We start from the raw sequence: 23,224 nt of genomic DNA, 5'->3' as shown, positions 1-23,224 counted from the left end.
AATTTCACAGGCCATAGGTAATACACGTGAATTTCACAGCCATGCGTCGTTACTGATCGGATGTGTAATTTTTAGCTTGGTTTGTTTGAGTTTGATTTTCGTTTCTTCGTTTTTATTGTTTTTATAGCTAATGACACTTAATCCCGCGCGTACTTTTTTGTTCTATACGCAAACAGCCATGATACGCAGGGTGTCGATGGGAAGGTGCCCTGTCGATAGGTGGTGCCCCAACCATACATTGTACATTGACGACCGCTGCGCTGTGAATGTAGATCGAGGCCTGGCTGGCCGAAGCGAAGCAGTTCTGAATCTCAGTTTCATACAATCGGCATGGCTTTTCTGTATCGTGTGTGTGTTTGCATGTGTGTTATTGTACCTTGACTCTTCTCATTTGTTTCAGAACTCACAAATGAAATGCAGTACAACTCAATTCAACCGTGGCAGGGAACAATGTGGAAGGAAGTTGTTTATGTTCTGGTGATACTAGTGTCTTTTGCTGTAAGGCAATCTACTGGAATTTCAACCTTTGACCTCGCTGGAACATGGAAAATTGTCAATGGAAATGGCAGTAAGTTACCATTCATATCATTGCATTGGAAAATCTCATGTTTCTGTCATAATGTATTCTTTGACCGACAAGTATGTCTAAGGCGAAAAACTTCTCATTTATGATAATGACATTTGCTGGGTCAGTTGTTCGAACAACTGTCAACTGACCCAGCAATTGTCAATATTGAAATGAGAAGTTTTTCGCCTTAGACATACTTGTCGGTCAAAATGTATTCTATGTATGTGTACCACACTTTTTTGTGTAGTAGACTGTGTGAGAATCCCCCTGTACCTGTACCTGTGCCTTAGGCTGTCTGTGGTCTGTCTTGTAAAACCTCTGGAGGACGTGCCGGGCAAAAACCTTTTTTATACTACAACTGTACATACTAACTTTTTTTTTTTTTAAACTACCTTGCCCTTTGCTTAATTCAGATGGGGATGAGAGAACCCCCCATAAGAGTCCCCTGGTCCTCTACTTTAGTACAATTTCAGCATATGTTTCAATGGAAAACAGTGGGCGGCCATTTCTCCTTGACAGAGGTGGCAATTTCTATTAAATGCGCAGACATGCACATGTACACTTTGCCACAAACAGGTCAGTGGCAAGGTTTACATGTGTGCGCATTAAGTGTGTTCCATGTTCGTCTTGAGACCATTTAGAGCTTAATGGAGACCCCTAGCATGAGTCTAAGCACAACTCTTGGAGGTTGTATGTGCTGGACTCATGCTAGGCGTCTAGCAAAGTAGCATGATCATTACCTCAGATTACGCCAGACTTGTGCTTTTTGTACCATGACCATTTGGAATCCTCATTGTGTGAGGTAAACAGGGCATGACATGAATCTCAGAAGTTGTGTCATGTTTGGGGGACTCTAGTTGGGGTATAAGTTTAAAGTGTGACAAATTTGTCAAAGGTATAAGCCCAAAATGTGACAAATTTGTCAATCAGTTGCATAAAAAACAAGTCAATACAAGAAATTTATCAATTTAAACACACTCTCTCACTGTTTATTTGCAGTACTTGATATTAATTCTTCTCTCTCATTTTCACTTTTTAATATAAAAATGATGATTTGTTCTAATTTTGTCATCCCTCCTGCCCATCAAAACAGGACACTAGATCGATGGAGCATTTCAATTGCTTTAAATCTATTATTATTATTACTACTACTACAGTTATTCTTATTCTTATTACTATTATTATTTATTGTTATTATTATCATTATAATTATTATTATTATTACTCTTGCAGGAAAGCATACACAGATTTCTATGCAGTGTTTGACACAGCTCTTCTATGGAATGCCATTTGTAGCCAGTAGTTGGCTGGGAGACTCAATAATTATTAATATGCGAATAGATTTCTCATAGAAGTTTTTATATGCCTCTTGATTCCCATGAGTCAATGAGTGTGCAGCATTAAAACAAACCATTAAGGATGAACTGATTTTGCTACAATGTGCATTCTCCATAGACACCTGCCCAAGTATACTAGGGACTCGTCCTCAACGGGTTAAAAGTTGACAGTGACCATTTGTCCTCATGTTCTGTCAGATTTTTTTTTTTCATTGATGCCACTTTCATGCCAAAGGACCATGTAAAACTATAAATACATTTCCTTGCATAGCATAGAAACTAAGGAGTAAAAAGGGCATTCATATCTTGTATTTCATCCTGATGAACATTATGTCAAATCAATCATGCTATAATATTCTTATGTGCATGAGAGACTTGATGTAAAATGTCTCCTTGTTTTTAAGTTGTATGTAATACATGGTGACACAGACTTTACTGCTGTAACAATTGCCCTGGTCTTATTTTCTCCAGGGAGGGGTAGTCTCCAGGGAGGTACCCCTCCCTGTTTTCTCCAAGGACTTAGAATGAGGGTTAGGGTTGTTATAAGGGATATAGTGGGTTTTTGTGGGTTGAATTTATGTTTGGCTTAGTGTGCAGATCTTTCATGGGAGCAATTGTCACAGGAACAATTAAATGTCATGGAACTGTAGTGTAATACATGTGTATTCCTGGTAGTGAATCCTCCAAAAAATTAACGAGTCCCGAGTATACTTGGGCAAGTGTCTATGGGAAATGCGTGTTGTAGCAAAATCAAACCGTCCTCAAAGGGTTAAGCATATTGTCTTATTTATACATATTGTTTGATTCAGGATCTCTTTCAGTTTTATTCAATATGCTAATTGCTAACTTTTAATTTATAGGATGATTTGAAGAGTTGATGAAATGATGGACCGCACATTTGTGTATTGTTGCAGTATGGTTATTTCAGTGGTAAATTCTTTAAAAAGGTTGATCTTAGAGCAACCAGACAAAGAAGTTAAAAAGGGCGAAAAGATCTTAGCCTAGAGAAATGTTGTATTGATAACAAAAGTGAAGAATTTGAAGGAAATGTGGTACAGAACTGTATCAAAGCATAGATTTGAGTGTTGGAAATGACTGTACAAGAAGAATTTAAAGATGTAGATAAATGGTGAAAGATGCCACTCATCCTGCACTCAAGCATTGGACAAGAGTTGCCTATGATGATTTACAGATGCAATTTGGGAGAGAGAGAGACTGTTGTATTAAAATATTTTTAACGTAATGTCCACTCCAAAGGCATTGCAGTCTCTGGCCACGTTCCGGGCAGTGTACACACTTCCCTCATCAATGCCAGTATCCTCTCTGACCCCTACTACCGCTTCAATGATGACCTTTACCGCTGGGTTGCCATGGACAACTGGACGTACTCTTTGGACTTCATTGGTGAGTGGTGGTGTCAGCCCTGGCTTTCAGAGCTGATACTAGTGGTGATTCAAATTTTTATCTTCTTAAGAGGACTTCCTTTCTTTAATAGCAATACTAGATGTTTGATGGAGGTTGACAGTGTCTTTGTTCTAAGATAGTTATATACTGCTCCTTACACAGATGGTGTTAAAAGCAGATTCTGTATTTACAGTGTTAAATACTGACAACAGATTGGCCAGATCGTGGTTCTATCTAATTGTTTAACATTGTCGTGATGTCTGACATGCCAATATAAACTGGTTAGTACTGAGGAATATCCATCTCATATTTGCACATGCATTTAACCATTTTTAATTGTTTTGTTTTGAAATCGCATAAACCAAGTTTGATAGGCTGTGTCTTGACATCCCATATTCTTAATATTCTCCAGCTGTGTTTGATATTTAAACTTGTAGGCCCTAAGTACCAGAAAGGCCTGTGTCAACATATAGCTCACTCTGAAAATCTCTTTTGATGGCATACAAAGATTTCTTTGTATTTCAAAAAGCACTGCCCTATCATCATTGATATGTACTTTACAAACTGTACAGTACTGGTTTAGTGGAGGATGCAGCTTGTAACATTTTGTGAGCTATTTAGAAACCATTCTATAAAATGTTTAAGAGCGTACAATTCTAAGGGGAACCAAAAGTTTATTTGATGAAAATCAGTTTTGAAATGACTGAGATATCTAAAAACAAGGTGAAACAAAGAAATCCTAATAAAAGCTAGGGCCTGTAAATGTTATTAGGATTGCTTTTTTGATATATCTCAGCCATTTTAAGGCCAAGTATCATCAAATAAATGTTGTATCCTTGAAAGTATATATGCTCTTTCATATTTCATAAGAGGTTTCTTATTATCTCACCAAAAACATTTATAAACCTGAATACTCACCTCTACCAGTACTGTACAGTTCCTTTAATTTCTCCCAGAGTGAAGTCTGTTTTCTAGTTACCTTACAATAAAGGGATGTCATTTTCAGTGCACTGTAGCTTTACAACCATGAATTGAGTACTGTTTTGTGATTCCATTTGTGATACCAAGAAGGTACTAGGCAAGCCTAGTACCTCCTTGGTGATACTGAGGCCCAATTTCTTATCTGTTGCCATTTTGCAGTAAAAGATGATTTTGCTAATAAGAGCAATGTGAAACTGGTCTGCAATGGATTGGACACAGTTGCCAATGTGACGCTGAATGGAATTCCTATTGGACAGTCTTCCAACATGTTTGTGCGTAAGGTGTGGGATGTCAAGAAAGCTTTGAAGGTAATGCTCCATGCAATTGTATTTTGACTTTTGAATGAATATGATAATAATCATACTATCACAGGAAAACTTTCTTTGGACTGACTAAAATGTCAAATTTTTCTTTTTTCCCATTCATAATCATGTAATTAGTCGGACAGTAATAAGCCGCAATAAACTGTAGGCAACAGGTTTGAATATTTGAATTATTTTAAGTCTTGGCAGATTGAAAGTAATTTATAGTTCTGCCGCATGGAATTAAAATGAAATTTCTTTTCAAGAAAGAGAGAAAAAAAGAAGAAAAAGAAGAAGATACCTTAATATTTCATAAAGTTTGTGGTCCAAGTCAAACTACTTGTATATTGTTATGTTTTGGTTGAACGGGATCATTAGAAGCTATGCAGAAGAATGATTTGCAACACACAGTAATGGATAATTTGAACTTAGCACTTTTAGGGTGGGGGAGGTTTCTTTGGCAGGTCCTCTTTATACTCAGAGGGTCACATTGTAAGTCTTTTGCTTTGTACTTGTGCAAAAAATGCTGAATAGATCTATATGCATTTAACTCTTTATGTGCTATGTTCGCATGCCCCAACTCAGTCGATTCAGCTCAAACGCACAAACCTGCCCAAATCAATCAATAAATCACCAAGTGCCGCAATACGATGGAAGCATTTCTCGCGTTTCCATTCCTGTCACATGTTGCATGCATTTTACGTGGTGTTTGACTATCAGGGGGTGTTCCCTTCTTGATTTGTGAGTAAAATCTAAGGTTTTGTCACTGTTTTATGTGCAAAATTAATGCCTCTACACAAATGTAGGTACTGGCCATTTGAAAGACAAGCAATCATAGATTTGTCATACAATTATTTACATCAAAGCAAATCTTGGCATAATTGTTCATTATTCTACACCTTTTGTCATAACATGTCCAGGGTAACTAAAATCTATAAAAGTCACATAGATTGAAAAGCAAAACATTTTCCCAAAGTATAAGTACATCGCGGTCACAACATAATGTGGCACACGGGGTTTGCCTCATGACACATAAAGAGTTTGGGGTGAATGACGGTGGAGTCTTGATACTGGAGAGAGGTTTTCAATTAGGTAAACCTCAAGTTGTTTGGGGGACTATTTCTAGGGGGTTATAGTAGACATCAATTCGAAGTAATGAATGGGGGATTATTGGCAGGGAATGAAGACAGGATGTTTGGGGTTGACTCAACCAGGTCGTAAATTGTGGTTTGATTATACTGGGAAAGTTGGGGCTGGATCTTATGTCTGATAAAGTGGGACAACAATGAGATCATTCTGGCATACTAGTGGTATACTTGAGGGATGATAGAGGTCAGTGACTGGCTAGATGGGGTAGGGGGGGGTGGGGTGGGACAGTGGATAGAGGTCAATGACTGGCTGGAGGTAAGGTGATAGATAATGGTCATCATAGTGCCTTAGTGGAATGGAGGGGGTGTAATGTGGGAAACTTGCACAACAATTTATAGCAGCAGTGAACAAATTCAAACATTCCAAGTGCTTGTGAATGATGTTGCTTTTGTACAACATTAGGCCAAGTAAAAAAAGAAACCAGTTTCTCGTCCTCGCGCGCATCGATTTTGGCCGCCGCATCGATTTTTTTACTATTTACTATTTTCAAAATGGCGCTGAAAATACCAAGGAATTCATAATTCTCGTCCCAACCCGCTCTCCGCCCGCATTGATTTTCAGTTGCCGCATCGACTTTTTTGATATTTACTATTTTTTCGGCCGCCGAAAACACAAAATCGACAATTCACCTACCAATCGTGATGTGTAACGCGTCCTCTATCTTAGCTGGAGTACAGCTGTAGCTTCCGTAGTGCGTATGTAATAACGCATGCATTTCACACTGCGAGCTCGGCAAGAAGGAATGACCCACAAAGCAGTCGAGCTGTAGTTGGATGGGCGCGCGGGCGCGGGCCTGGGCTATTACAGCGCACTCGGTACGTCGTGAACGCGATAGCGGCAACATCTTTTGCGAACGATCGCTGATACACTGTACTAGTATTCCACTTATCTAATTTCGCGCATTGTTCGTATTTTTCCCCCGTTTCTCATATTTTAAAGGGATGAATTGTACTGTACAAATGCTTGTGAGGATTGTATCGAGTTTACATTTTCATGTCATTGTGACTATGTGCACGTGTGTGCAGTGTCGGAAGGTACGGTGCCAGTGCAGTGGCCGTGCCGGCCGCGTATATGCGTGTCTGTAGCTAGCTGCCAGGGTCCCCATCCCCCTGGTCTGTCAGCTGTCTGCACGCACGCATGAACACATTCGAATGTGTAAGAGGCCCAAACACTGCTCTGTTAACGTTGCATCTGACGGCGATGTATTGTTCTATTTTGAAGAGAAAATGAATGCGCTTTTCCAGCAAACGTAGAACTATTAAATGGGTGTATCCACAAAATAAATAACTTTTCAACGGATTCTGGTTTGTCTCGTATTTCTGCGGGATACTTTTCTTTACGATATAAATTCACGAACGCGGCCGTGAGTCGTATCACCTGTAGTGTGATACAATCAATTCATCATCCAAATGATGAGTGATTATCAAATGTCTTTTTAGAATATGAAGAAACATATTTAAATGTTTAATGCTATAATGCCAAATCAGTATCATTTTGACATCCATCTGCAATTGTACCAGCCAGTTTCTAGTTGAATGTGCTACAATTGTACTGTGAAGAGATGCAGATACAATATACCAGCTGTGTGGACACAAAAAGTCACAAACACAATGATAAAGCAGTGTTTTGAATATCATGGAATTTAAATTTCAGTTGTACATTTGTTGATAGAATATTTTAAACCTGTTTCAATTAATAGCACAATACATCAGAATTGCAAGTGCACTGGTATCAGAAATGCCATTACAACACTAAATACCAGTATTAAGATGGTCATTTTCCCTTGGCATCTGTGGTGGAAAGAAAAAGCAAATGTATTTCTGCATTCATGAAGTTTCATTTCAAGTATGGTACATAGCGTATTACATGTATATCTATTTGTTTTAAAATGCACAGAGTGCAGGCAAGACATACACTTGGGACCTGGTCCTCATAACACAGCTACCAGAGTGATATTTCATTTCATAAATTGGATATAGAAAATAGTAAAGCCCTCTCTCGTTATCTTTCTCAGAATTACTGGACGAGAAACACATATTACTTTCATTTTGACAATCCTCGAAAAAATAGTAAGATATCAAATAGTAAGGACCTCCCTCATCGCCTTGCTCAAAAAACCCGGACGAGAAACTACTTTCTTTTTTTACTTGGCCTTATATATGTCCACAGATTTAGAGTCCATATCACATGACATGTCACATGAGTATTTTCCAGACATGTTGTTACTAACCATCATGGGACCAGGGCCAGCAACAGCTTAAAGGGATTAAACAATTTTGGTTGAAACCTATCTTCAGGTTTTTAGCATTTTTTGGCGAGATAGGTAAAAGTCTCTCATGAAATGTAAAAGAGCATGTAATTCCAAGAGGAATTCAACATTTATTTGATGAAAATTGGTTTTGATATGGCTGATATATCTAAAACAGAGCAATCCCAATAGTCAGGTGGGACCAACCTTTTATGACGAGTGCTTTGTTTTACTCTGTCTTCGAATGTCTCAGTTATTTCAAGACTGGTTTTCATCCAATAAACATTTCCTCTTAGAATGGCGATGCTCTGTACTACTTCATAAGTAATTTCTTGGTATCTCACAAAAAGTTAAAAGCCCAATCCTCGTCCCCACCAATACTTTACCGTCCCTTTTACAGTTTCCAGGGTCCTGCAAAGACTGTTGCATGCATTGAAATGTTATTGTGTATGTCATTTGTTTAGCAGCTATTGGGGTTATCCAGATGAAGGTGCTGTAAAACGAGAAATGTTCACATGCATTTTAATTTCATGAATTTTTGCAAAGACAAGATATCTTGGTATGCAAAATCAAACTGCTTACAAAAGTTTTGTGCTTTGAATGCTAGTGGTAATTCAAGGAAAATGTCATGCCCCAAAACAAGCTGCCAGCTCCATTTTGGGAAAATTTCATACTGCAAAAATATCTTTCTTTACAGTAATTGCAATTTGTGTTAACATGTAGAAGGCTTTGTGACAGGATCACAATGTTTTAAAATCATAATATCATTATCTATCCAGTATCGTATCACTAAGTATTAAGTGAAAAATTCATTTCACCTGTAATTATTCAAACACAGGTTGGCCATAACACCATTCAGGTGGCCTTTGAATCTGCTGTCACCTATGCAGCCTCCAGATTTAGTCGCTACCCCTATGACGTTCCCCGAGACTGCCCTCCAAGTGTTCTCCAGGGCATTTGCCATCGGAATTTCATCCGCAAGGAACAGTGCTCCTTTGCCTGGGACTGGGGCCCGGCCTTTGCCCCTGTAGGCATCTGGTAAGGATAATTATTTCTTGAAAATATTAAGACCTTAGAGAATTGCCTGTCTTCCAATTCATGCTTTTTTTGAGATATGCTGAATTAAAGCATGATTTTCTTTGTTTTTACTTTTTATATTCCGTTTGGAAAATCTGGTTTGTTCAGCAGGACTTGGTTTTGAAAGTAATGTGGTGGTGATGGTAAATGCATGTTCAGTGCACTTAATGGGGTTTTATTTTGTCAAAGACTATGATTGTGTACACTATCTGTTTGTTTGTATTTTTTTCTTCTGTTTCTTTGTCTTCCCTGTTGTACTGATGCTTTTTAATTGGTGTTAAAGATTTGCTGAGAAATCAGTGTACAAAGAGAGCAGTGTTCAACCCACCCCAAGACCAGTGGATATTGTTTGAGATAAGCAGCTGGGGGAATTAGAGAATTGGTCAGCAAGACTGCCTTTATTGGCTTTATTGGGAAGGAACCTCAGGTTAGGGGATTAAGGGCAGCACACACTGCGAAAGTGGTGGTAACACTACAACAAACAAAACTTTGGAGAACCAGCTGCCCCAGTTTTATCTCAGATTCTTTTAAGATAAGAATCACTACCTCAGAGAAACACCTTGCAAATAAACATTCTCACCAGTGGAGGCTTCCAATAAGAATTCCAGAGAATTTGCTGATGCAACAATCGGGAGTACTGATGAGAAAACAAAACATGCAGAGCGAGATGGTAAGAAAAAAAATGAGGAGGAGGAGAAAGAAAAAGTAGGTGCTTTCACGCTTGAATTTCATAAGGCAATTTGTTGGCCCTATTTCTTGTTGGTTGACATACCACAATAATAGATAGAGCGGTAATTTACTTGGTGCTGTTCTAATTCACAAAATACTGTGGTATTTCTGGTAAGCATTGGGCATATCGCCATTGGGGAAAAAAAATAAGTATTTCAGGTTGGCTTTTCTTCAATGGTATTTTGTGACACTTTATTCACACTAAAATCTGATCTTGCCTGCATATTTCGTGCAAAGTTTGAGTCACCGTCCTACAATATATCTTGTGGTATTTCCAGGTATATTTTCACTCACATCAACAAACACTGCACAGAATACCACTGTAATTCACCGTGAATGTAAATGCACCTAAGGTTGAGATGCTACAGTATTTTTTTATGATGCGCACTTGAATTCCTTTTCTTTTATCTTGTCTTTTTGACTGAGCCAGGAAAGATATCTATTTGGAGGCATTTGATGAGCCAGTCATCAGAGATGTAGTGGCAGTTCCGTACAGAGGTGAGGAACCTGGTTGTTGTATGGCCAAGAGTTAAGGGGACAATGCAGAAACATATTTGTAAGAGAAGGTACAATTTTAATTCAGACGTTATAGCTTTCATTTCACAATTATAGGAAAGCAGGAATTTTCTGATTTATTATCTGCAAGTTTAGTAAATGCTGATGTGATTAAATATCCTAATCTGTAGCTTTTTTGCTCTATTGTGGATGATCACTTCTCTTTCTGTCTCTTTCTATCTTATGTCTGGTACTTTTCACATCTGAGCTGTCCTGCATGTGGACACTTCATGAAATTTATGAAGATTGAATAGAAATCAATGTAAGCATTCGGGAGCGCCTCCTCCGAGGACTATAGATAATATGAAAAAACAACTGCAAAAGTAATATGTCCGACAACGAGTTTTATCATGAATTAGAAAAACTGTTACTGCACATTATATGTCACCCGCTTTGAATCTCATTTTGCTTCATGTTCTTGATGATGTCAGGTGGAAAACCCATGTCCTGGTGGCTAAACATCACGGTGCACTTTGACCTCGGAGATATTGACGAGGGACAGACAGTAGCCAGCGCCCTCTATGTCCAAATACCCAATCTGTTGGTGAACAAAACCTTCCCAGTGTCCATCAATGAGGATGTCACCCAGATTAGTCTGCAAGTCCAGGCCCCGCAGGTGAGATACTGAAATCTAGTCTTATCTCCAAACTGTATTCTCAGAAGTCTCTCATTCTTCACACGTCAGGAAATTGCGGCACAACTTCCATGTGACATCTGAAATGGGACCAAGCTTTGTAAAAACTTTTATAACAAGTTGAACTATGCATTGTACCACCACCCTTGTCCACCTCGTCAGTTTCCCTGTGACTATTGCTTTGAATTTTCTTTTGCAGTATTTAAAACAGTGATTATTGTTGCATGTATTGTTAACTGAATGTCAGTTGTGTACGGTTTGTTATCATGTGTACTGTGACATAACATTACTTTTTACCCCCCAAAAAATCAAAAACATTTTGTATATTTTCACCTGACAAATTGTCTTGAATGTTGAAAATGTGAAACCAATCATCTCAAACGTTATTTACTTTCTGTAGATATGAGTTTACATTGTCAAATAGTTGACTGTATTTGCCATATATTTAGTGAATCTAAAGTTTAGCAAATCAGGACTTCCCACGATTTTGCGTGTGGATAAATTCGCGATCATGGAGTACTGTACTGAACGGACAAAGATATACGTGTGCATCACATTCATATCGGGATCAGAGTAATTATTTTCGCATGTCTTAGATTTTATTAATAGCACCTGACTCGTGAAATTTGCGAAAATAAAAACCTTGCGACATATTTGGCATATTTATTTATTTATTTATTTATTTATTTCTAATCTTTTGTCAGGGTAGTCCATTCACCAATAAATAGTGGTCTTCCATGGAGCCCTGAATAATATTGATGAACATATGTACATTAAATAGCAAAACGTATATACAGAAGATGACATAATACAGTGTAGATACATACCAGCATACTGTACATTGCAAAGTAACATAAAAAGTACATGCCTCAGCAAGAGTTCACCAGAATGCCGAAATAACAATTAAAAACGCTATTATACAGGAATGATAAAGCCCAGAATGAATTTCGTGTGTTACTTACAAATAGCAACTTTTCAACTTTGCATATAAAGTATGTAAACTTCTAATCATCAAAACACTTCAGGCAGAGACGTGGTGGCCCCATGGCTATGGATCCCAGCCACTATACCCCATGACAGTCAGCCTCAAGACCACCAAGTCATCCGAAGTGAGCCAGAGAAATCTGCGTGTTGGCTTCAGGACGGTTCAACTCGTACAGGAGAAGATAGCAAATAGTACAGGTGAGTTTTTGTGTCGCGGATACATAACGGACAATGACATGCAGGGACGTAAGCAAACATTTTTTTATATCTAAGTCAGTCATATGTGTATACTGGCGGTTTCCATTGTAAACAGTCCTCAGGACCGGCAGTTTTCTGTCATTTTATAGATATTTCGTTATAGCTGAACAGCAAAGTACATAAAGATATTTAGATAATTTTTGAAGCTGAATTTTCCATCATTGTAAAGAGAATTTGTAAAGTTCTGTGTTCATTATAATTGGAGTGCACCATATTTTAATGTGAATAACATGTTGCGTTATGCTCTGCCACGATACTGTCTGGAGGAAAGCACCTTCATTCTTGTGTTATTCTTTCATTCCTTATCAGGACCAACAAACCCTTCGACACATCCCAGCTGTATCTGGTGAAACTTTCATTTGTTTTGCGAACTGCTCATACAGTTCATCTCTGTAACCTAAGATCAATAAAGTATTCCTGAGATCAAATTTTTCATTTATTCTGTACCAATCCTCCCACTTTAGGGCTCTCCTTCTACTTCAGGATCAACAACAAGGCGATTTTCATCAAGGGCTCCAACTGGATACCCGCCGACGCCTTCCAGGAGCGCATCACCCCGGAGAGGTTGTCCCGCCTCCTCCAGTCGGCGGTGGATGCCAACATGCACGCCCTGAGGGTCTGGGGAGGAGGCATCTACGAGCAGGACCGCTTCTATGAACTCTGCGACGAGATGGGGATCATTCTCTGGCAGGATTTCATGTTTGCCTGCGCCATGTACCCTACGGACGAAGACTTCCTCCAGTCTGTCCGAGAGGAAGTGACCTATCAGGTGAAGAGGTCATTCTGTTAATAGGTAGCAGAACTGTCATGGGCACCCCAGTTAACTCATTGAGGACAAACTGATTTTGCTACAACACACATTTCCCATAGACACCTGCCCGAGTATACTCAGGACTCGTCCTCAACGGGTTGACATTTGCAAAAAATTTTTAATCGTCGTTGCCAGCATGATACTATTCAATGTACATAATGTACAGCTTAAGGCCAACTGTCCCTGGGATATGATGAAACTTTTGCAAATTTTGTGAGGAGTCAAGATTTGCAAAAGAGAAAGGTTTTGTCTACACAATGCATTGAATGCCAAATGCAGTTCGTAAAAGTTTCTTGCCGTCAAAAGGTTATGGGCTTCAATTCTTGACAGTTTCATGCTGCGATTGCTTCTGGTTGTTCAGTATAAAAATGCTTGTGAATGTTTAGTTTATTCTGTACATGGTCAGCCACTGAGTTCTGTGTAATATTTATCTTGAGGTCAGTTCCAGGCCACTATTGTACAGGACTGAGGTTACAAACAGGATTATTTTATTACTCTTCCGATTTAGAAAAAAAAATAGTAGTTATCATGCCACACAAAAGGAATGATATGAAACGGCAACCACATGATACAGCCAAGTTTGAAAGTTCCATTACCCCTTGCAAATATTTGTTTCTGTTTCCTTTTCAATGTTTTCATAAATTTTGCAAAGACAGTGCATCCATTTAGGTATATATGAAAATTAAATACTGATGTAGTTTTTCTTTTTGTCCAGTGGGCATTGTTTAAAGGGTATATAGGTATACATAATTTTCCCATCCCTGTGTTATCAAGAAATTCAGATTGCCTTTTAGCAGAAGTTTGCCAAGATTCTTTCATACAATTAAGAGAGATTCACACCCCCCTCCACCCATTGTGCGCTTTTAGTGCCAAATTTTCACAGAAATCCCTGTGCACTTTTAGCACCAATATTGATAAGCACAGAAATCCCTGTAAGTGTAGCATTGTGCACATGGTCAAAATCCTTTGCACAGAAAAGATTGCAGGGGTGGTATAGTATTGGTGAAGAGAAGGATTTGGCTTTTAACTTTTGCGAGATACCAGGAAACTACTTCTGAAATAGTACAGAGCCTACCATTCTAAGAGGACTTCAATATTTATTCAGATGAAAATTGGTTTTCAAATGGCAGAGACATCCAAAAACAAAGTTGAACAAAGCGATCCAAATAAAAGGTGGGTCCCACCTTTTATTTGGATCACTCTGTTTTGGATACTATAGGCAAAGTGTTGTCCCTGACATCAGAATATCAAACCTTTGATTACCTTTGCATGTACTACAGGTTCGACGACTCAACAATCACCCCTCCGTCATAGCCTGGAGTGCGAACAATGAGAACGAAGGCGCTCTACGACAAAACTGGTAAGATCCAGCTTTTAAACCACATACTGTATGCAACCATATATTTCGCGAGTCTAAATTTTTGCGAATTGTGAACTCCCGACGATTTTGCAAGTGGTTAAATTTACTATCGTGGAGTCCTTTACAGAATGGAGAAGTGAACACGAGTACGTCACATTCACATCAGGATCAGAGTCAATATTTTTGCATGTCTTTATATTCGCGAATAGCACGTGATTCGTGAAATTTGCGAAAATAAAAACCTTGCAAAATATTCGGCGTATACAGTATCTGATCAGACAATCCAGTACTACCCAGTTCTGGTGACTTTTACATCAGAGCCTGTCTAGCATTACAAGATATTTTACATAACTCAAGACTAACGGGTAGTAGGAGAGTCTTCATATTTTACTGTCACATTCTTAGATATGGAATGCTAGAGGGATAGGGAGCACATGTGTCTTATTAGGTCCTATAAAATTATATTCTTCTATATCTGGCAAGCGTTCGGTATAACAGTGAGAAATTGTATCTTAAATTTCTTTTTGACCCTGTCAGACGATACTCTTAGTGTTCTTGGGTATAAGGATCAAACATTGACACAGTAAAAGTGTTTTTCTTTTTGCCAATGAGTTAATTTTGTGATGACCGAATGGGATGTAAGTTTGTGGTTCATTGTAGGATTCACATCAGTCCTATTCCAGTCAGAAAGACCCTCTTCGGTCAAATGTTCTGCTCTTGTTTCAAGGATTACCACAATAGAAATATGTAATGCATTGCTGAACAATTGTTTCCGGCTTGAAAAAATCTTAGCTGCATAGTCCTACACACTAGCAATACCTCAAACATCGGGTACACATGAAACTATGGACAAAATTTGCTGTGGCAAAATTCATTACTGAATTGTTCAAAACAATGAAAGTCTGTGTGTGCATGAGCAGATTTATGCCAAACTGTCTTTTTGTGATCATAAAATGTAATGTTAAAACAGACCATGTCAAAACTGGTGTTTACATGATGATATAGTGACGGCACATTTTTGAGAAAACTTGTGTACTTTTGTGCCACTTTTTCCATTTCTGTCGTATCAGGGCAATTACCCTCCGAGGGAAATTAACCTGTGGCTAAATACTGGTTAATGATAAGGTTAGAGTAAAGATTAGGGTTATGGTTAGGTTTAGGGTATAGAGTTTGAATTAGGGATTGGATTAGGTTCAGGATTAGGGTTAGGATCAGGGGAAGGGTCTGGGGTAACTCCATAGGGAGTAATTGCCCTAGATTCCAGAATCATAATCCATCTTGATAAGCAAATTTCAATAATATTTAAGATTAAGCCACCACGATATCATGTTTTGTGGCTTGAATATTCTAGCTCGGACTCAAAAGAGGCATTGCCGTTATTTCACTTGCTCTTCCATTGTACTTTCCAGGTATGGCACAAATAAGAACTTCACACTTTACGCCAGTGACTATGTCACTCTCTACATCAGTGTGATCTGGGAGATCGTCGTCTCCAAGGCAACTGGTCTACCTTTCATGAGTTCCAGTCCCTCCAATGGGATACAGACCCAGGAACAAGGCTGGATTGCGAAGAACCCCCAGTCTACATACTATGGAGATGGTACCGTTTAAATTCTGCCTATGATAATGAATCAATTAATCATGATTTTCCATAAGAGTTACAATGGCACAGAAAGATGCTGTACACTGTTGGTGCAAGCAAGGTTTCAGTTAGAATGTGGCTACAGAATTAAATTTGACTGGTTTGTGAAATAACACTTAACAATTTAGTAGTGATTTTTATCAGCCCTGATGTTCTTGTGTCTGTGCGAGAAATGTGTACCTCGCATGATATGCAGTTAGTGTAAACTTGCATATAAGGAATGCACAAGGAAGATAGAAAAAGGCAGTCTTTATGAAAATGAAACTAGACTGAGGCTATCACTTTGATGGTGTGTTTCCCCTTTCAGTTCATTACTACAACTACAACGCAGACTGCTGGAATGTCTCTAGCTATCCCAAGCCCAGGTTTGCCTCAGAGTATGGCGTCCAGTCCTGGCCCTCCTTCGAAACTCTCAGCCATGTCTCCATAGCAACGGACTGGTCTTATGACAGCGCTTTCAGTGCACACAGGCAGCACCATGCATTAGGTAAATTATGAAGACATCTCTCCACTAATATCTTGTCTGTTTGCCTTTTGTGTCACCATTGATGTGTCAAGGAGAGATATCATGTCCGTCATGTATGTAAAATGAAATTGCTTTAATTTCAGTGAGAAGGTATTTGGTGATACAGTGGAAACTCGATATAAAGAGATCTGATATAACAGAATACCTGCTATAACTAACTAATTTCTCCGGTCCAAATTAATATTTCCTTTGTTTTGTATTGTTTTTTCACTACTGATATAACAAAATATTTTAAATAAAGAATAAATTATCTTAGTCCTCAAGAACTAGTTATGCTGAGTTCCATGTGTATATTAAGCCTAGAATGTGCAGTTTCTATTCTGTTGAAGCCAAGGTGAATTACAGAAGTTATTAGGTGTGGGTTTATATACTGTATACGCCGATTATTTGGCGAGGTTTTTATTTTCGCAAATTTCGCGAGTCAGCTGCTATTTGCGAAATTAAAAACCCACGAAAATATTGACTCTGATCCTGATATGAATGTGACGTACGCGTACACATTTCTCTGTTCGGTACAGGACTCCACGATCGCGAATTTAACCACTTGCGAAATCGTCGGGAAGTCTTGGTTCGCAAAAATTTAGACTCGCGAAATATATGGCGTATACGGTAAATCAGCAGAAGGCAGACCATTCGGATTTCAGGAGAAGACACAACCTGTGCGTAGATGTGCACATTGCAAAGCTTTTGTGGAGAGATTATTACATCAGGGGCCTGTTTCATAGAGTTGAGGTTGATCTTACGCTCAATAAATTGAGCATAACTCAATGAATTGATCGTAAGTTCAGTATTAGGATTAGGCGTAAGTCCTGTTTCATAAAGACACTTACCCTTGATTTCAAGAAAATCAAGCTCATCTTTCAGTAGATTGAGTGTTATTTGCGATCAATCGCAAAGTTGTTTATGAAACATATTTTGCGATTGATTGCAACTCACGCTCAATCTTTATGAAACAAGCCCCCAGGTATTCAAAGTACTGTGATAACACATACTGTCAAGTCATCACTTACTTAGTAACTCTGCAGAGTCCAAAGTTGATTTGTCTTCGAGCAAGCTTGACAAAGCATACTAAAAATAGAAAAATTAAAATATTCTTCTCATAAGCAAAATGTTCTATCACCTGATCATGTTTATCCAATCCCTGACTTGGTATTTGACAAGCCCATATCATATCATATAATTTTTCGGGCTAAGCGACTCTGAAACTTAATTGCAGGTTCTTGAATTCGCACTGCGCAGTTGTCAACCCATTCAAAATGTGCAGAGAAAATTGTGAAGATATTTTTGCGAGTTTCAGAATTTGTGCTAAACAGAAGTAGCCCAAAATACGCTAAAATTAATGTGCTGCAAAAATTTTTGCATTTACAGTATCTGAAAGCACTAGAAGTATTGTGCTATCACTCTCTAATTCTTCCCCAATTCTCAGGTCAAAGTCAGATGCTTGCTGCTATTCAGAGACACTTTAACCTGCCCTCCTCCAAGGACCAGCTGAAGTACTACAAGGATCTTCTCTACTTGACACAGGTATGCCAGCTACTGTCCCAAGTCACCCGTTATCACAGTTGCATCACGGTTGCATCGTGGCAGAATTGCCACCCTGCCACTCCGTGAATTGCAATAAACGTCATGTGCAGCTACCATGTTATGTCATAAACTTAAAACTATTGACTGCTGTTATGACTGTTGTAAATTTGGTTTGTATTGTCCTAATGTTATTTTGTTTTTTAGTCTTTTTGTGCGCTTAGAAACATCAGTATAAAGCACCTTATAAATGCAATTATTATTATCATTATTATGACACTGGCATGTGATTAATATCTTCAACTGTCCTGGTGATTCTTGCAAATAGTAGGCAGGTTTCTTTGTGTGTGTGTGTGTGTGTGTGTGTGTGTGTGTGTGTGTTTTGTAATATCTCCAAGGTTTTTGGTCAGCCTTTACCTCTGTCTCTACATGAGAACATTTCATGAGAATGGTTTTCTGGTAGAATATATAATCAGTTTTTATATATTTGGCCAGTTTCTATGTTTTACTGTCACTCTTCTAAGAACGGGGCACCCTTACAGCAGGCTCACTACCAAGGTACCACCTTTAACTAGGTGAATTCGGCATTTCTGATTTTCCATCACTGTATTAAACTGTCTTCTTTAGTATTGTTTGTGATGAAGTACAATTTATAAGAAGATAAAATTGGCAGTCCTAGTGACCTCCTTATAATAGAATTTCCTTGTTTCTCCATTGTTTTGAAAGGTAATGATGTATGTACTTATGACTGAAGCAGTGGTGCAGTAGCAGCTAAGTAACAGAAAGAGTGTCTCTCACTTTGTGCACTTTGAAATGTATCAAAAACGATTATGTGATTTGTGAGTGATTGAGGAATTGAGCACTTCATATTTAGTTTTGTGAAATACAGCTCTGCATTGATAGAGTTGGATTTCAAATGGAAACATGGTCAGAGGCCTTTTTTTCTTGTAAAAATGCAGTTACCGTGGGAATAATTTCAATGCCCATAACTGCATGACTTCCACAGATGTAGTAACTGCAATCAAGTCTTCTTACAGTGATTGAAACCTTATTGTGTCAAGGGATCCTTTATTGTGCAGTAGATGAGTCTTGATATCAATGTGAGTTTACTTGTTTCCTTGGTCAGATATCCCAGGCACTGTGCATCAAGTTCGAAACAGAGCACTACCGTCGGCTGCGTAGCCTGTTGATGGACGGGCAGGGTCACTGTATGGGGGCGCTCTACTGGCAACTTAATGACATATGGCAAGCTCCTACATGGTCCTCAATAGGTAAGCAGAATCTTGCTTTTTGAGTCACAATTGAGTGTATTTATCTATTAAGTTTTTAACTTTTAAAATGATGCTATGGATCCTAATCATAGCATTTAGGCGAGAGCTATAATGAGACCAGTCATTTATATTGCTGTCAATAAAGGCCCACTAAACTTATCATTAGGCCTGGACTCATTCATAGCATGTTATGGCCATTTTCCTTGTTCATTGTTGCCTTATAAAATGAATTTTTACCCCCCCCCCCCCCCCCCCAAAAAAAAAAAAAAAAAAAAAAAGAAAAGAAAAGAAAAAAAAAAGAAAAGAAAAGAGAAATATGAATAGGTGTGACTGATTTGACTGATTGCAAGGTCCACATCGTCATCGATGTTTTCAGAAAATGCAAGTATGTAATTGTGTCCTTTTTTTTCAATATTTTGGATTTAAAGAACTTTTGTGCTGTGCTGCAACATATTCTAAGCTGTGACACATATAATAATTATTTGGTTGTGTGTTTGTGCATATTTGCATTTTCTTGTACAGGAGATGTAATATTCACTTGATTTTCACATTGAATCAACAAGAAATACAAAATAATATTGGTACATATATCAGTCTCTTTACTTCTATGTTGTTCATGGTATATCTCACAGAGTATGGTGATAAATGGAAGATGCTTCACTACTATGCAAAAGACTTCTTTGCACCTGCCATGTTGTCGGGTGTGGTTCAAGACGGCGACCTCCTAATCTATGGAATCTCTGACACACATACCTTCAGCAATGCAACCTATTTGCTCTCTGTGAGATCGTGGTCTTCTTTCACTCCTGTTTTCTCTTCAGTTGGTGCTTTTTCTCAAGTGAGTGTGTTGCATTAGAAGCAAATATAATTTTGCCCTCACACATCAGATAGTGTCAAAACAGCCTCAGTCCCATTTCATTAAAAGTTGTTATGAAGCAGCTCTTGCTAGAACAGCAAGTGTCTTGTCGTGGTAGTGACAAGAACCCTGCTTCCTGATTGGCTGTTACTACTAGAAGTTGCTATTCTACCATATTCAATGAAAATTGGACCTTGAAAGGGAAATTTCTACTGGCGGGAATTTCGCAGTGATGTATTTTGTACGCCCATGAGTACACTGCTGTGCTGCAAGTCACAACTCTATCACTTTGTGCTCTGTTTATGTGTTTGTAAAAGTCAAACATGTATAACAATAATATTAATTTTCAATTTGGGGAAACAGGAATGCAATATATCCGGTCAGTTTGATTCAATGCAATTTTCTGTAAGAATTGTAATAGAGAAGAATATATGTGACCCTGCACCTCAAAACAAACAAAAAGTCGCCAGACATGAATTTTTACTTAAGACCATATTCTGAAAGAACAGACTTTAAGCTTTAAAATGATGTATAACTCAAATCAAATGGACTCTCCTAACCTATCTAAATATTAGAAAGAAAGCACAAACTCAAGAAAAGTGTGAACTGAGAAAAGAGGCTCTGAAGTACAGTGTCTATTCAAGCGCTTAATCTTTACCAAACCATGCTGGCTGCGCGATGAATTGGACAAAAAACAGGAAGTAATCCACCAGAGTAACAACAATGAAGGGATTATCAAATTAAACTGAAATTAAGCATGCCTCATTAACACATTCTGTCCATAATTAATGCCAAATTTCAAAGTAGTAGCACTATCCTTTCAAAAGCTATTAGAGTTGAAAATGAAGAGTGTGGACAAGGTTTTTCAGAAATGAAAAAGGGATTCTAAAGACGCACCTAATCACACTATTCTACCAAAAATATTCAAGATAAACTGCTAAAAAACACACTTTCCTGCCCGTTTTATGATACCAAATTTTAGCATAATATAAAAGAAGACCCGCTCTTTCAGAGAATATGAAAAAGTCAAGTTTTGCTAGGTTGACCCATTTCACTTATTTTCAGTCCTCACGCAAAATCAGTGTGTGCGACTTTATGTTCGTTTTGAGGTGCACGGTCACATATAGAATATGTTCAGTGAATGTCATTACTTTCCCCCTTTACTTGATCAGCCTGCTGGCTCCTCCAAGCTGATCCTCCTGACATCTCTCGCCTCACTCCTTGGCCTGGGAAGATGTGGCGAGGATTCCCAGGTGCCGCCAGAGAGGGCGTGCTTCATCACATTAGAAATCAGTGACCCCGAAGTAGCCGCCCCTGTCAACTTCGTCTTTCCTGCCTCCTTCTCAGACGTAGGGCTCAAGAAGGCTAATATTGTGGTGAGCAAAAATGTCATATCTTATTTTATACAGTGTTCAACATTGGTGGTGGCCCGGTGGCCCAGGGCCAGTTCAAATTGATGTTGGCCCACCAAATTTCCAAAAAGGTTATCTTTTGGTGGCCTGACTGTGCAGCTAAGATTCAAAATGGATTGTTATGTTTCCTTTTACTTTTAGGCAAATACACTTCTTTTTTGGGCCACCAAAATTACAAATCTAAAGAATTTAGTGGTCCAAATGGGCCACCAGAGGGAAAAAAGTTAGTGTCGAGCCCCGTTTTTATGTGACTGTAATAAATTCAAGGGGTGTAAGGCAATTACCCCCTGGGCAGTTTCCCCAAACCCTTCCCCTTGCTGTTATCCTAATCCTAATCCTGAACCTAATCCTAACCCTAACCCAAACTCCTAACCTTAAACCTAACCCCAACCCTAATCTTTGCTCTAACCTTACCACTAACCATTCTAGCTCTTGGGGGGTAATTGCCCTGATACGAATTCAAGAAACAAACATGTAACCATACCTGCCATAGTTGATTCTGCATTGTAAGAAATTCTGCCAAGAGATCAGATTATCAGCCACATCACTGAATAGTCTCAAAGATTCAGTAGTAGAACTCTCATCTGGGACCTATTGCATAAAGCTTTTTACCAGAATGAGAAAATGCGGGTTACTTTTCAGTTTTTCCTGTGTGAAAGTCAATGGCAGAGTCATACTAACCTGAGTTTTTACTTTAACCAGTTTTTTTCTCGGGTAAAAGTTTTATGCAACAGGCCCCTGGGCTTACTACTGCAAGCCAAATAAACATTTTGGTGCATCAGTTAGTTTAAACTATAATTGCTAAGTTCTACAATTCCAAATAAATTCCAGGATAAATTGTGTGCTATATATGTGTTTCTTTTTATAAAGTGTCATGTGCACACACTTCTTTCTACTTCAGGCCAACTATTTGTCACAAATAGTTTGATTTACCACCTCTCCATTAAGTTGCAAAGATCATGATAACATGTGATCAGATTATTATATACTTCATTCAATGAAAATGTGTAATTTCTAAAACTTGATGTATCACTTGACATAAGATAACTCTGAAAATTTTGTGTCTGCAGATCACAGCAGTGACTGCCATGGGTTCAAATCAATTCAACATCACATTGAAGACGGACAGCGTGGCACCTTTTACCTGGTTGGAGAGCAGTAAGATAAGGGGGCGCTTTTCGACGAATGGCTTCCTCTTCTACAAAGCCTCTGTTGCCGTGGTTTTCTTTGCCTGGCAACCAACTTCTTCGAGTGAGCTGGCCGGTAGCCTGAAGGTATCCTCTTTAATGGATATCTATAGTTGATCACATTCCTTTTATACGAAAAAATTCTCCTGCAGTGGCGTCATCTTCATTTTGTGTTGCCATGACAATGTTTCCTTAGCAACTACACTCTCCTAATGTGCCTCATATTACAAGACAAGACCTGTCCTCTGTGGTACATATTATATACTTTGATTGCACATTTCATATGCTAAGAGTAACCTAGGTGGCATAGGGATGAACACCAGAGGAAAAAGAAGAATAAAGTCTGAGGTTTAAGGTAAAGTGTGCACTTATTCCAATCATGAATTACCAAAGAACAAAAATCAGAAAATGC

At 38.5% G+C, this 23,224-nt stretch overlaps 1 protein-coding gene across 1 annotated transcript; it reads left to right on the top strand.

The window, feature by feature from the left end:
* Nucleotides 1–239: 239 nt before the first annotated feature.
* Nucleotides 240–22,929, top strand: LOC139713331 (beta-mannosidase-like). Its single transcript, XM_071625076.1, has 16 exons — nt 240–568; nt 3,163–3,309; nt 4,450–4,598; nt 8,828–9,027; nt 10,226–10,293; nt 10,782–10,966; nt 12,010–12,166; nt 12,691–12,995; nt 14,318–14,397; nt 15,807–15,997; nt 16,347–16,526; nt 17,992–18,089; nt 19,213–19,357; nt 19,990–20,195; nt 21,386–21,589; nt 22,696–22,929. The coding sequence occupies exons 1-16, from the start codon at nt 415–417 to the stop codon at nt 22,927–22,929; spliced, it is 2,703 nt and encodes a 900-aa protein (XP_071481177.1). The 5' UTR covers nt 240–414.
* The last annotated feature ends 295 nt before the right edge of the window (nt 22,930–23,224 follow it).

This window comes from Diadema antillarum, unplaced genomic scaffold (assembly GCF_040938485.1).
Source record: "Diadema antillarum isolate AM-2024a unplaced genomic scaffold, OU_Dant_1.0 seq00001948_RagTag, whole genome shotgun sequence".
Lineage (NCBI taxonomy): Eukaryota > Metazoa > Echinodermata > Echinoidea > Diadematoida > Diadematidae > Diadema > Diadema antillarum.
Note: the sequence above shows the minus strand (reverse complement) of the source record. Positions and strands in the feature narration are given on the sequence as shown.